Source organism: Tiliqua scincoides, chromosome 1, assembly GCF_035046505.1.
Source record: "Tiliqua scincoides isolate rTilSci1 chromosome 1, rTilSci1.hap2, whole genome shotgun sequence".
Taxonomy (NCBI): domain Eukaryota; kingdom Metazoa; phylum Chordata; class Lepidosauria; order Squamata; family Scincidae; genus Tiliqua; species Tiliqua scincoides.
Window position 1 is genome coordinate 110,244,065 of NC_089821.1, and position 14,625 is coordinate 110,258,689.

General features: G+C 43.0%; 1 protein-coding gene across 1 annotated transcript in view; it reads right to left on the reverse strand.

The window, feature by feature from the left end:
• Nucleotides 1–12,745, reverse strand: part of TTN (titin) — a 322,156-nt gene extending 309,411 nt beyond the window's left edge. Inside the window, exons 1-4 of the mRNA XM_066621689.1 lie at nucleotides 12,545–12,745; nucleotides 10,266–10,369; nucleotides 2,240–2,443; nucleotides 1,298–1,585 (exon numbers count right to left, since the gene is read on the reverse strand). Coding sequence (XP_066477786.1) covers nucleotides 1,298–1,585; nucleotides 2,240–2,443; nucleotides 10,266–10,356 — 583 coding nt within the window. The 5' untranslated portion in view covers nucleotides 10,357–10,369; nucleotides 12,545–12,745. The remainder of the gene's footprint in view (nucleotides 1–1,297; nucleotides 1,586–2,239; nucleotides 2,444–10,265; nucleotides 10,370–12,544) is intronic.
• Between the last annotated feature and the right edge of the window lie 1,880 nt (nucleotides 12,746–14,625).

The window sequence follows — 14,625 nt, forward strand, 5'->3', positions numbered from 1 at the left end:
AGCAAAATCTGTTGTTGCAATTATTTATGTGCATGTAGAAACACCAAAGGAAAAAAAATTATATGGCCATCTGTTTTTCTTGGGTTGTCCATAGACAAATGAGGGTAACAGTTGATACAAGATTAGACTTTTTATACAACTATGTAATTTAGTTAACCATGCAATGCATATAATGAAAACTTTGAATCAGAATCACTGAAGTATTTCATATATAGAGCATAGAATCACATTACTACTGAAAAATTAAAATACGTTATCTATTTAGGTACTATTTGATAACTTCCATGGTTATTCGTTTTTGCTGTGTTTTATTTGCTTCCTTAAAATAAATATCACCTATGTGAAGGAGGATCTCTTTAAGATATGGTAATCGCATACATCTAGGGTCCATATGCACATGGAAGAAAAACAAGATATGCCATACTTGCTTTGACTTCTGTTTACATACTCATGCCCACTGGAATTTTGTGTAAAGTATGTGCTGGAAGCCCAATCCTAACCATCTCCCTGAGCAGTGATGCAGTGGCATCAAAGCAGAGCACACTGTATCCCAAGGGGATATTTCGGCCTCTAGAGGACTCCTTGCCCCCAGAAAAAGCTCATGCCAGGCTGCTGGGTCTACTTGGACCTGCGCCAGCGATATCACTGGCGCAAATCCATGTGGACCCAGTTCAGGGGATCAAGGCTGGGAAGGGGGTTAGGATTTGGCAGACACCACAGGCACCAAACCTGACCCTTCCCAGTCCCAATCTGCCCTCCTCCCTACTCTTGCTACCACTGAGTTTGCCCACTCCTGCCTCTCCCCCATCCCCTGAGCACACTTACCTGTACTGGCAGGCATCTGGTGGCTCTAGCTGCACGGAGCTGGCTGCTTGCCAGGTGCCAGGCCGTGCATTCCAGCATGCTGCTATTTGCAACAGCCAGAAAGCACCAAACGCCACCAGAACATTTGTTTCAGTGGCACTAGGAATCTTTAGGATTGGGCTGCAAGTGTGACATTATGCACCTATAAGGATAAATGTTCACACATACACAGAAAATGTAAAGAAATAAATACCGAATATATTTTCTTATACTAGAAGGGGAAGAAATTTTTTTTTCTTTCTCTCCTAAGGAAACATTTTTGATGACTTTAAGTTTGGAATGAAATTTTAACAGCTAAGCTATCCATGCAAGAGAGACACAATTCTGATGGATTTGTTGGCAGAACAGTAATCACAGTGTACTATATTGCTATGATAATATGATTTTTATGGTTTTTTTTATTTTCATGGCTCACGAAATTCTGATCTATTACCTTGAATTAATAGTTCGGCTGTCGAAGTAGCACGTCCCACGCTATTTGTGGCATTTACTGAATAGGTTCCGGAGTCTTCAGGGTAAGCTTCTGCAATAATTAAACTGTAGAGGTCTCCTTCTTGTAAAATTTGAAAATCGGGGGAGCTTTGAATTTCTGCTCCATCCCGATAGAACTTCACCACAGGTGTAGGGATTCCAGTCACTCTCACATCAAGTCGAACCTGACTTCCTTGTCTGGCTGTCATGCTCTGTAGTCGTAGTGAAAAGTTTGGTGGTGCTGTTTCAGCTGCAGTTTAATTTAAAAATAGGAAAAGTTCAGTTAAGAGAGCCACAGAAGGACAAAAAAAAAAGTACTGGTAATACAATTGTTAATATTAACTCCCTTACACTGAACTATTATGTATACATTAAACATTGTACAATAAACAATAATTAGATCTTATTAAAAAATTATTTGGCAGGATTTAAAACATGTACCCCAAACTAAGGGCTTATAAAATCAGGTGATAAGATTATCAGATCCACCTGAAATAACTAGGGATGGTTCTAACAAATATGTATGTATCATATCCACAGAAAATACACAGAACATAAAATACCAAGTGTGACATGGCCACACATCCTTGATTCCTGGGATCCTGGGATCTCTTTTCAAAGTGACAATTCATGAGGATCATGAATATGTCATATGCAGCTTCAGATAGGATTAAGGTGCAGTGTATATACCGTACAAAGAAGTCTGTCATGAAATCCCTTGATAATATAGAGGGGTTTTGGAGAGAAGTGAGCAGATTGCTTAAAGACACAATACTCAATTCTGCCTTAACATGATACTTCAAAGCTCATATTCATGGGATACTCCAAAGCTCATATTCATATTCATAGCCCATTTTCATGGGTTTTAGGTGCCAACTGTTGCTGCTCTCCAATTGTAACATACCTGTGACGAGTAATTCAGCAGTACTAGTAGCTTGTCCAGATCCATTGGTGGCTTGTAGGGTATATCTTCCACTGTTAGCTGCTGTCACGGCAGGGATCACAAGTTTAGCGCGGCCATCACTAAACGAGATCTGCACGCCGGGCAGAGTTGCAGCAGAAAGAACCTGGCCATCCCGATACCAGCTCACCTCAGGAACTGGAAAACCTGTTGCAGAATATTGAAAATGAGAGCAAGATGAGAAAGGTTGCCTTGGTGTGGTGGTCTCAGAATATCTCTGTTGCCATCTCATTCAGCAAGCTGTTTGCCAGTGCCATCACTAAGCTTGCCTTTTCGTATCAGCACCAAGATCCTACTCAGGCAAGATTCCCATCTTTATTGGATGCCCTCTTAGGGTTAACAATACCCAGATAGGATGTTGAATGCATGTTAGTTGCTACTTCCCTTCAATTTTTTTGAATCCTGGAATCCATTTTTTCTTTCATAAGATCTTAGAGCCAAACAAGACAATGGATGAGAAATCATGTGAGATCTCCAGATGAGGGTTAGAGCCCAAGCCTATTCTCTCTCCTCTTCCCCCGCTGCCACCATTACTGTAGTGGTACCAAAATGGCTACTGCTGCATCCTGAGGAGAGGCCATTGCGGAGGTCTCCTCTGGGTAAGGGAACCAAGTGTACTGTCAGAGTAGTTTTTATGATGGTGCTGACTGCTTTATGCTTTATGGATGAGAAATAAAAAATGGCATGTTGAATTTTAACATTTATTGTTTAACGTTTATATAGCTTCAAAGAAGTTAAGAGGGTTAAATTTAACTCTGCATTGAACATCTTGGCCAGAATTCAAAGCACTACTCTTGGAAGGCCCAGTGGGGTTTTTAACTTGTTTTAATTTGAAAGGCAGACTCTCTTGGCGATGCTGCAACTGTTCTCCAAAGTCTTCTCAGTTTCAAAAAGTAGCCTGACATGTGGTATGATAAACTGGGAAACACAAGCCCAAAGACCCCCCTGGACAGGCAGAACTACTTGGGATCTTGGGCTTTAACATTTAAGATGTACTAGTAGCATAGTGATTAAGATTATGGGTTACAAACTGCAATTTCCTGTTTCAGTCTCAGTCTAGTCATAAATTTAAGGAAGTTGCTCTCTGATGCAGTTCCACATGGAAAAAGGGATCTAAATCTGGGTTGTAAAGGGTTAGTGCTTACATGTCTCTAAAGTGCTTTGTTCAAAATTTGCTATATAAATGTGTATTGCTATTTGTGTTATAGGTATCTATGTTATAGACAGAAAGGTTACATTTAAAGGCTCTGTTGAAAAATCTTAGATTTGTTGTCCTTAATACACAGTCTACAATTTCACATTAATGTTTGATTTAAACATCTATCTGACTGCCTGTCTACTTTGTATTATCACAGAAAACTAAATTGTAAATTTCTTATGATTCTTATAAGAAAAAATGCAAGTGACAACAGTAAAAAAAATTACACTTCTTGTGATTTGGGAGGTCAGATTTTGAGAGATAAAAATTTGATCACAGATTTTAGTGCATTAGAGAAACCAAACACTAAATCACTGTCAGATCTGTCTGAACTGATGAGTGGCTTTGGGGAAGGAGGGATTTACAACATTTTGCAATATGAGTTAGTGGTACAATAAGTTTACTATGGGTAAATGCTTGGACTGAAAAATGAGACAAAATTTCAGAAACACTGCATTTCACTGTGGTGCACAGAGTTCAGGGGAAAGCAAGGGAGTGATCCCAGGGCTTGTCTGCCCAGTCATCTCACTAACTTACCAAGCAGTCTAACAGGTATGCTATGGTTAAGTGAAGTTATTTGAGAGAAGGACTCTTTTAACTCAGTGGTCTTCAACCTTTCATGCCATGATCCCCCAAAATAAATAAAGTATGATACTGGGGACCCACTGCCAATACCACGGCCCCCCAGGACCTGATATGCCCACCCCATCCCACCTGCCCAATTTCCCCCATCCCTTAGGACTTCACAACAACCCTGTGAGGTAGCAGCCTGAGCAGGGTCAGCCTTAGAAGCTGTGGGGCTAGACAGTGAGAAGAGACTGTGCAGGATTATATGAAGAACTTGGTTTTCATAAGGCAGTCCCATTATTAAATTGGATCCATACCCTCTCTTGCACAGGCACTGGGACCTTGCTGTGACCCCACAAATGAGGCTTTGCAACCCCATTGGACACAGGTTGAAGAACACTGTTTTAACCTATAAGGGCAAGAGTGTGGCTTCCAATTTAAATAGCACTAAAAGTGTGCACAGGTGAGGAATGCAGAACCTTCCTCCTGCCTTTCTGCCGCTCCTTTTGCCTTCTCAACCAAGCCCTAAAACTCAGCTGGGACAAAAGTGGTTGGGGAGAAGGACTATAGGAAGTAAACAGTGGAAGTAGGAAAGGTTCAGTGTCCCTCACCTGCATACCTCATTGGCAGTTAAAATTGGACTTATACAACCTCAAACATGTGGCCCATTATGTTTAACTTGCCCCCTTAGAAATAAAGGCAATAGAATCTACTTTAAACTAAATTATACTAAGATCAGGATCCTGTTCATGGGCAGCCCAATTTTATGGGCTCATATCCCATAGGTTAAATCCTATGGCTGGTGTTCCACCAATGCTACCTTCCTTTGGCAGCTTCAAAATTGGTTCCAGCAGCAGTTGTGTCATGCTACCAGACCACCAATGCAAAAGTCTTGCTGCCTGCGTCAGAGGAGAGCCTTGGACCTGCCAATGCGGGAAGGCAGTGGAGAAGGCAGCATGAAATATAGAATGAGATGGCAACAGGGGCAGGGGAGCGTGGAATGTGCCCAGGAAGGGCAGTGGTGACCACCAAATTCTAACCCCCTTCTCAGGTCCAATCCACTGCCCCAGGTCAACATGGACTTGTGCCAGTGATTTCACTGGTGCGGGTCGGAATAGCCCTCCCCATGCCACAGATGATTATCATTCATTTCATTTCATAAACCTTTATTGGCATTTAAAAACGACTAAATACACAGGATAAAAAATTAAACATTTTAACTTCATTGTGGAACTTGCCTTCGTTACCACATCCCGGGTAATAACTCACAAGTGACTACTTTTTTTTGATGACAGTCACCAAGAAATCTGCTTCCAAGTTGGTAATTACTTCGGAACTATCCTCAAGGAGGAAGCCCACACGTCCCTTCAGAGGGACCAATAAAGTTAGATAAAATTGGCTCTAATAGGCGTTCACGAAGGTAACTATAAGCAGAGCAATGACACAAAATATGGGCAACTGTTTTGGGTTCCAGGCGGCAAAATTCACAAGTTCTACATTCATGTGGAATATTTTGAAATCTTCCAGAGAGGACTGAAGAAGGAAAAATATTAAATCTTGCAAGCATGAAAGCTCGCCACTTGCCAGGATTCACTAACTTTCGGAAATAGTTGGGACCATAACCAAAAGAAGGAGACAGACCAAAATAACACGGGGAGCAGGTGGGGTTAAGATTACGAATAAGTAACTGAGTAACAGATTATTATTCCTGAGTAAAGAGGAGACCTCCGCAACTGCCCCCGAAGGACACAGCAATAGCCTTTTTGGCTCCACTGCACCAGCGGGGGGGGGGGAATAGAATTGGGCTCTAAGAGACAATCCTAAAGGAGCACTTGGCCAGCGCAAGTCCCTTGCACTGGCCTGGAAGGGTTGCAAAAGTTTGTACCTTCTTGTATGTCAGCTGGGCTAGTGCAGGGACAGGTAGCATTCAACTTCTGCACCGACAAGTAGGTTGGTGCAGGGGTCTGGTGAGAGCGGGGAGAAGGCATTTTGGTGTGGAGGGAGGGTGGGCAGCGGGTGGGTCTGTGGCAGGTGGGCCAGGAGCAAGAGGCAGGGTCGGATCCGGCAGCTATGCCAGATCCTAGCCCCATTCCTGGGTGGCTGCTCCATTCTTCTCAGATCTGTGCCACCTCTTCAGGTGGTGCAGATCCAAATAGGCCCATGGGGGCCGCTGCAGCTCTCCCCGGGTAAGGGGAATCTTTTCCCCTTGCCTCGGTCCTAGCCTCAGTCAGTCTCAAACTTGTGCTGGATACAGCGCAGGCCCGCAGACCTGCCTGTTCCAATGCAAGTTAGGATTGCGCTGCCTGACTCCTACATATAAAGAGGTTCAGTTCCAGATGTCTGTTTGTAACTTAAAACTGATGTAGGTCAGAACAGTAAGTTCTTGCCAGGCCTGCACTATCATGCCCGCGCAGAACCACAAGCAAAGGCTCTAATTAACCCCTGCTAATTGGGTAAGAGGCACTTTTTCAAGTTGGTGCTCCTTTTTTTAGCAGGGGGAGAGTAACTGGCCCACCTGAGACTGTCTGTTCTAGTGGCTGTCTGCTGGTATTCATTTGCATCTTTTTAGATTGTGAGCCCTTTTGGGACAGGGAGCCATTTAGTTATTTGATTTTTCTCTGTAAACCGCTTTGTGAACATTCAGTTGAAAAGCGGTATATAAATACTGTTAATTAATTAATTAATTAATTAATTAATGCAAAAGTGCAAATGATGCTGTCCATAACTCAGACATTCATAAATCAGACATCCTTAATCCTGGATGCTGGATTATTGGCTTGCTCTGAATGGGGTTGCACTCCCTCTGAAGGAGCAGTTCCGCAGCTTGGGGGTCCACCTGGACTCGCAGCTGCTCCTGGACTCCCAGGTGGCGGCTGTGGCTAGGGGGGCCTTCGCGCAGCTTCGGCTGGTGCGCCAGCTGCGGCCGTACTTGGATCGTGCAGACCTGGCCATGGTGATCCATGCTACGGTGACATCGAGGTTAGATTATTGTAACGCGCTTTATGTGGAGCTGCCCCTGAAGACGGTTCGGAAACTGCAATTAGTGCAGAATGCGGCGGCCCGTGTGGTCACTGGAGCTAGGCGGTTTGACTCTGTCAGTCCGCTTCTCCGGGGGCTACATTGGCTGCCCATTCGTTTCCGGGCCCAATTCAAGGTGCTGGTCTTGACCTTTAAAGCCCTATGCTGCTCTGGGCCAGGGTATCTTAGAGATCGCCTACTCCCGTACAATCCAGCTTGTCCTCTCAGGTCATCAGGAAAGGCCTTTTCACATGTGCCGCCACCTAAAGAGGTACGTGGGGCGGCGGCAAGAAATAGGGCCTTCTCAGTAGTGGCACCAATGTTATGGAACTCCCTTCCCCTTGACTTGGGAATGGCTCCCTCCCTTGAGACCTTTCGGCGAGGCCTGAAGACCTTGTTGTTTACACAAGCCTTCTGACTCTATGGCCTTTTTAACATCCTTTATACATCTTTTAGTTTTTTACAGGCGTGATTCCTCCTTGAACTGCTGTTTTATGCTCTTTTTATTCTGACTTTTATCTGATTACTGTTTTTATGGTTTCTCTTAATGTGTTTTTAATATGTTTTTATCTGTTAAATTATGTTTTAATCTGTTTTTTTTAATATGTTGTAAGCCGCCCTGGGTCCCTTTGGGGAGAAGGGCGGGATAAAAATAAAGTTTATTATTTATTATTATTATTATTATCCTTAAGCCAGAGAGTGTGTATATTAGGCAGATCCAATTGTTCATGGATCTATGGTCCCTGGTGTTGAGCACCCACCAGAGACCATAGGGAGGATCACTGAGGCTCATTTGACAGTCTTCTCCTTCTGACTGCCATGCAGATCATTCCCAGAAGGAATGAGAGTAAGTTCTGGTGGAGGATAGGGAGAAGGAAGCTGCTCTGCTAGGATTTGAAAGGAAGTCAGTCATGCAATCAAGTCTGTGGCGATATGTAGACAGAAGAGTAGAACCGAGTCCTGACTAGTTATCTTAGACTAGTGTTGCAATCTGGTCATTGCCTATGCGTTATGACTACCTCCTGGAATATTATATTGCTTGACCCATGTATGGCTATGAGCCACAGACTGCTTGTGAGCCACTTGTACTATGTGTTCTGAGTCATGGAATATTTTCATATTGTGGTAAGTTCCTTAGCTTCAAAGACTGTGGGCTCCTATAAGCTGCACCATGATCTCATTTGGCCTTACTATGCTTGCATGACATCTAAAATAGCCCATGGCAACACTCTGCAATCAACTTGCGGCAGCCCAGTAAAACCTGATATCAGGGTGTAGGTATCAGGAATTTGGTTTGGCCACTTAATGAAATACTTTATTAAGTCTTTATTAAGACACTGACATTAATTACTTAATGAAGCTTAAAATTTATACGATTCAAAACCAGCATTCCCTCTGGCTTAAGGAACTTTATAGTTGTGATCCACAAACAAGCCCTTGAACTTTCAGTTAAATAAGGCAAGTGATGATGCAGGTTTCAGGACTGAGCAACCACAACTTGATTTCCTGAATGACCACTCTAAGAATGGAGAAAGATGTAGAGGGTCAAGACCCCAATTTCCCTCTTCTGAAAGTTGCCTGCTAGCAGATCCTGTTACTAGAAATGTCACTTCCTCCACCCTTCTTTTGTCCTTGAGTTGGATAAAAGGAGTTGAGGACAGGTGTTACTTCCTCAGGCAGGCAGATCTTGCCTGAGGGCAGGGTGACCAGATACAATGGAGGACAGAGTGCCTGTACCTTTAACCATTATATAGAAGAGGGAATTTTGGCAGGTATGGCTTTTTAAACCCTTCCATCTTGAGCTGCACCCACCAAAATTCCCTCTTCTACACAATGGTTAAAGGTATGGGCACTCTGTCCTCCATTGTATCAGGTCACCCTGCTTGGGGGACTCCAACTGCTTACTTTCAGTCTAGCCCATGTTGACTTCAACTTGCTTTAACCTATGTCAAACCAATCACTTCCATGTGCTTTCAAGTACTGAATTGGGCTTTTGGCACACCATTGCTAAAGCAAAGTCACAAGTGGTTTGATTTTGTGTGTGGGTGTGGCCTCGCTAGAATCCAAATTCAGGCACATGGAGACACATGTTCTTGAGGCTATATGTCAGTATGGGTTAAGCTTTTTCTGGAGCCGCCATGCATTGAAATGTGTACAAAAATAAATCCTCAATTCCTTTGATTTGGGAATATACTTTCACTTAAGCACTGACTTAAGCATTGTTGCTAGAGGAGTTTTTGGATCACAGTCCATTGTCTGCTAAATTGTAACTTACAGAAATGGAAGAGAAAATTGAAATCTCCCATCATAGTTTACTAGATACCAAGCTATATAAAATGTAGCCTTAGGATACTCACAGATCACAAGAATAAGCTAAATGCTTATAAACAAAACAGCTTTGAAGATATTTGATTTACACCATTGTTTCTTTGGTGGATTGTTTTGGTGGAATGAAAGAGTGAAAAAAGAGACATGAGTGAAAAATAACCAAAACCATACACTCTTTTGAACTCTTCGGAGGAAGAACAGAGCACAAATGAGACAAATTATTTTAAAAAATTTAAATGTGCAACTCTGCAAAATATCCAGGTACTTATGGACATTTTGGTTTTAGGCTGTAGTTCTGGCCCCTGAGAATCCCATGACACTGACTATTCAAAGCTGTGTAGCTTGCTCTTCTCAGCTCACTCTGGTGACTGTAAACCTTTTTAATTTGCCATAATTTGCAGACTGTATAGATAAAAGATGCTTTTAAATTATTGCTGTAAGTAAAAATGTAACATTGCTATCATGGAAATTTGAATTGTAATAATACAACCTCACTTTAAGAGCATCCTTTAAGACCCCTCCCTGGCAAGTCTCCATAGAAGCATCCAATCCTACCAGCTTCGCTTAGCACTAAAGTTTTCCTCAAAATAGCGATCATGTGGTTTCTGTGAAAGAACCTTGCCCCATGTGAGTTCCACAAGCATGGTTAGACTCTACCCTTTTCAGTGTGGGCCTGCAGAAGACCATCAAGATTTGGGATTAGAGATCCCTAACAAGAGACTTCTTACATTGCTCTTGCAGAGCAGACATGTCCCTAAATTATCTGGGATGCTGAAGTCACCATCCCATTGCTCTTGTGTTTTCAGAGATCAGCAAAACAAAAGGAAATATTGTCCTAAAAATGGTTTACAGACTTACCACTAATGTGAGCCTCAAAGGTTGCGGCACTACCCTCCAGTGCCACAACACTTTGTAACGGCTGGGTGAACGTTGGTGCTTTTGTCGTCATCTTTACAGGCACTCTGAAAAGAAAGGCAGAAATAAGAATTGGATGCAGGATGTCTATCTATTTAAAATCATTTGCATAATGTGGTAAAGTGATAGTTTTTGTGGTACATCTTACTGAGTGATTTTTTTTTCCCCTGTCATCTTAGACAAGGGCAGTTGACTGGGTTAAATTTCTATAAGCAATATAGAACTGTTTGTGGGCAGTTAGGCAATGAAATTCTTGCTCTTGAACTATCTGCACCTCTGTTCAGTATAGAGAGTAATGTTTGCCATTGACTTCAAGAGAGCCACATATTATCAAGCAGAATAAACATGCCAGTCGGGAGCCTGTTCTCTAATGTTGATTCCGTCACTGCTTTACAGCCTGACATTTGCGTTCCCTAACCCCCTGCCAATCCAGATAACTAAAAAGTAAAGATGGGACTGGAGGAAAGATTCCTCCTTATAATCCTGAAAGTGCCGGAAAATGCTGGCATCATTTTTCCTTTTTACTGAGTTGAATCCTGCCTTTAGATTGCAACCATAAAGAACTGTGCAGGTAATCAATCTATTTGACATTTTAGAGGTGTTTAAAAAAAAAAGCACTTCTTCAGAATGCTAAATAGTTTTCCTTAATGTGAAAGGCATACAGGGAAAAAAAACAGAATAAAATGCCAAATTTAAATGCAAAAATACAAGCAGCACAGTTAAATCTCCCCTACAGAGGGACCAACTTTGAAATGTGAGCTAGGCTGACAGTGATGGTTTGAGCAACTGCAGAAAGGTGTAAAGTCTGAAAAGCTGCCCCCCCCCCTTAAAATGTGTGTTGGCATGTCACAATGCCTTTAGTCTCTGCCAAGCTACAGAGAAAAGAGTACATATTTGTAAATATAATCCTTCAAGACTTTAGAAGAGAATGTTTCTTAGTTTGGGGTACAGCATCCCATTATAGTAACTCAACTACTTAATCTGTCAAAAAATAAGGCAGGAACCATGTACTGATATCTTTGATGACTAACCACAAGGTTATGATAATAGAGCATAAATTTTAAATCTCTACCTGGTTTCCTTGGAAATAGTCTGGTGGATTAATAATTTAATACGACTAAACAAGTCTTACAGCACAATTCTATGCATGTTTATTCAGGAGTAAGTTCTACTATGTTTAATGGGTCTTACTCCCAGATAAGTGCTATAAGAGTGCAGTCTTAGGAGGCTATGACTCTATCCTCCTTGTTATTTTAGTATGCATAAGGCCTATTTCTTTTGGGTTTTTTTTAGTGGTTATAAATTCAGACAGTGGAAGTTCAAGATAACAAAATAAAAAGCCATATCTTAGCAGTAAGAACATGGCAACACATGCCTTTGGGCTGTAATTGACCAGTATGTATTCCCCTCTTCCCCAATGGTTACTGAACTGATAATCTTCTTGAAAGTGAATTTCTGTATCTGAATTCATTTTAATGATTAATCTGAAATGGAGAATCTTTAGCTGATGTCAAAGCATCATGTTCCTATTTGGGGTCTTGTCATTATCTGCAGCAATAACATTTGACTAAAGAAAATTACAGCAAACACCAATATGTTTAATTCCATGTTATGGATGTTGCCATCATCAAAAGTACCCTAATGGATAGGGATAGTTTCCTGTTATTCAAATTGCGAGCTTATATGGCTTTTGTATTAATAGTATTTTAAAGGTATGCCTCTGAAATGTCACATTCCAAAAATAACCACCCTGGTTTTGACTGACAGTAGGCAAGTGGTCCAGACCTGCAGTGTAATGGATACCCCAGCAGCTGATTCCCTTAAAAAGTCATCAGTGGCGAGCCAATACCATGTGCATTTTATCAGAGCTATTCTGGGAGCATCATCCGTTTATCTTTAAGTAATATAACCTTGAGCACTCCCTGGAAACATTAACAACCAGACAGTCTGATAAAACTGACACTGCACTGCATTTTCAAGCACATTTTTAAAAAACGGTTTAGCCAGGTACATCAAAGACCTAAATGTTAACAGTCAACAAAGCATCTGTACTTTCATGAAAAAGCTGCATTCTGTTTTTAAAAAAGCACAAGTTGTTCTGCAGTCTTTACCTCCCTCTCCCACTAATGACATCTACCAGCCACCCCTAGATACATGCAGAATATACCAATGGTTTGCTTTACAAACTAACACAGTTCAATTGTTCCAGACATGCTACTAACCTGATTTCACAAGAGTGCCTAGCGAACGTGGGCAAAGCCCACACGGAAGATCTTTAAACGACGTCCTTATCCAGAGTATGTTTTTAGACAATCCCAACATGAGAATGGTTGAGCCTCTAACCATAAAAAACAAAACTACACTGTCGAGACGGTGTAGTTTTGCTTTTCTTTGCAATCCCTACACCCGAGGCGAGGCTGGGAATGCACGACTGCTCAGAACTGCTAACATGGAAGCTTTACTTTTTATACCCCAGATCTGCTGACAAGTCTGCCTTCATCACCTCAGTGTCACTTCTGATTGGCTCTCCAGGAGACAAGGCCTTGGGAGAGGGGATCCACTTCATGCAATAGGCCACCTGTTTGCCTGATTGACAATGCTAATTTTGGCACAAAAAGAGAGGCTGGGCTGGAGAGCAAAGCAATCTACCAGTATGGTCAGAAAATTCATTGGTGGTGGGGCCACAGTCATTGTATCTGATTCTGCAAAGCATTTAATGTCTTAGGCACATAAAATGGGAGACTAAGAAACTGGGGGGGGGGGGGTTTGCTAATAGAGATTTTATTACCTCTAGCCAAGAACAGTCAAAGCCATAACAAGCCCTGTCAGTGCCAATCAAGCCAAGTCAAGCCAAGTTGTACATTTGCCGAAGCAAGCGAGCTGCTAGCAAGTGCAACTGTCAATCTTCAGATCAAACAAGTAAACCAATCTCATGCCATGTGGCCTTATTATTCTGCTAGAAGATATCATCTCAACTTAATAAAGGGTGTCATACTTGTTTAATGTCAGAGAGCTTTGGACTTCTTCTTTTCTGGCATCACTTCCAGAATTACTTGACAAAGCTATGGACCGAATGCAAACAAAAGCATTTGTTCAGAGAACCAGGATTTGATACTGCATATCCCTTGGTCAGAGGCTTCTCACATTGCAAACAGAATGGAAGTTTGACATCCACTGCTGTGTTTCAAACATAAGTAAAGGACTGAAGAGCCGTGACACTCACTGTATAATGGACCTGAGGTCAGCTGGGGGGGGGGGCCTTCCTGCAGTTGGCGTCTTCATTTTGTCACCCTGTATGCGGAACTTACTGCCATTACAGATCAGGTTGGCGACCTCTTTGACCATTTTCTGATGATAGTTGGAAACATTTATGTAGCTTTGGGGCATTACTGGGGATGCATATTCCCCAACAATACATACAAATTGCAATGAGTTCAATTGTGGGAGGGGGGGGGGCTCAGTCTCTGATCGCCTAAGGGCTAAATTAGATGAGTGGCAAGCCCATTTCTTTAATGGGAGCCTGCACCAATCGCTTATAAAGAGTGGGGGGAGGGGAAGGCCTAATTTAGAGCCTGATCCTGAAAACTGCTCACTGGCCCACCGCCGGTACTCACTGTCTCAAATATGCCGTAAGTCGCACTTGCAGCAGTTAGTGCCAGAGCAGGCTCAGCGCAAGCCTACACTGGGCTGGCACCTGTCGGAGGCCTGTGCTACACTGCCTGGAACTCTGTGCAAGCGCCAGGCAGTGGTGAGCTAAATCGGGGCAGGGGGAGGCATTTCAGGGTGAAGGAAGGGCGGGGGGAGGCATGATGAGGGAACAGGGCGGGATGGGGCAGGACTGACGGAGCTCAGCTCTGCTGGATCCACAGACCTGCGTTGGGCCTCCCAGCCCGAAACTGCACAGGCTAAAGAGCTGGCACAGAGTTGAGTAGCCCCATTGTGAGAATACTTTTCTTACTTGGGGAAAACAGACATTCCTTCCCTTCCCCCAAGGAGGCGCTGGGAGCGGCCCGTGGCTGCCCATCATCCTTAGGATGCAGCTGCAGCCATCATGGTGCTGTTGTAGCCTTGGATGCCAGGCAGCTGGGCCTCTGAGAGGAACTTTATCCGGGGGTACAAAGTTTCTTTTCGGCCCCTTTGCAAAGGGGGAGGGTGAAACAGAGCAGGGGAGGGTGGTGACGGGTGAGCAGAACAGGGGCAGGGAGGGGCAAAGCAGGGTGATGGGATGGTAGCTGGAAACATCTTTGGAGTCCAGGTCTACCCACCCATGTGGCATCAGTAGATGTCCCCAGCATCCCATAAG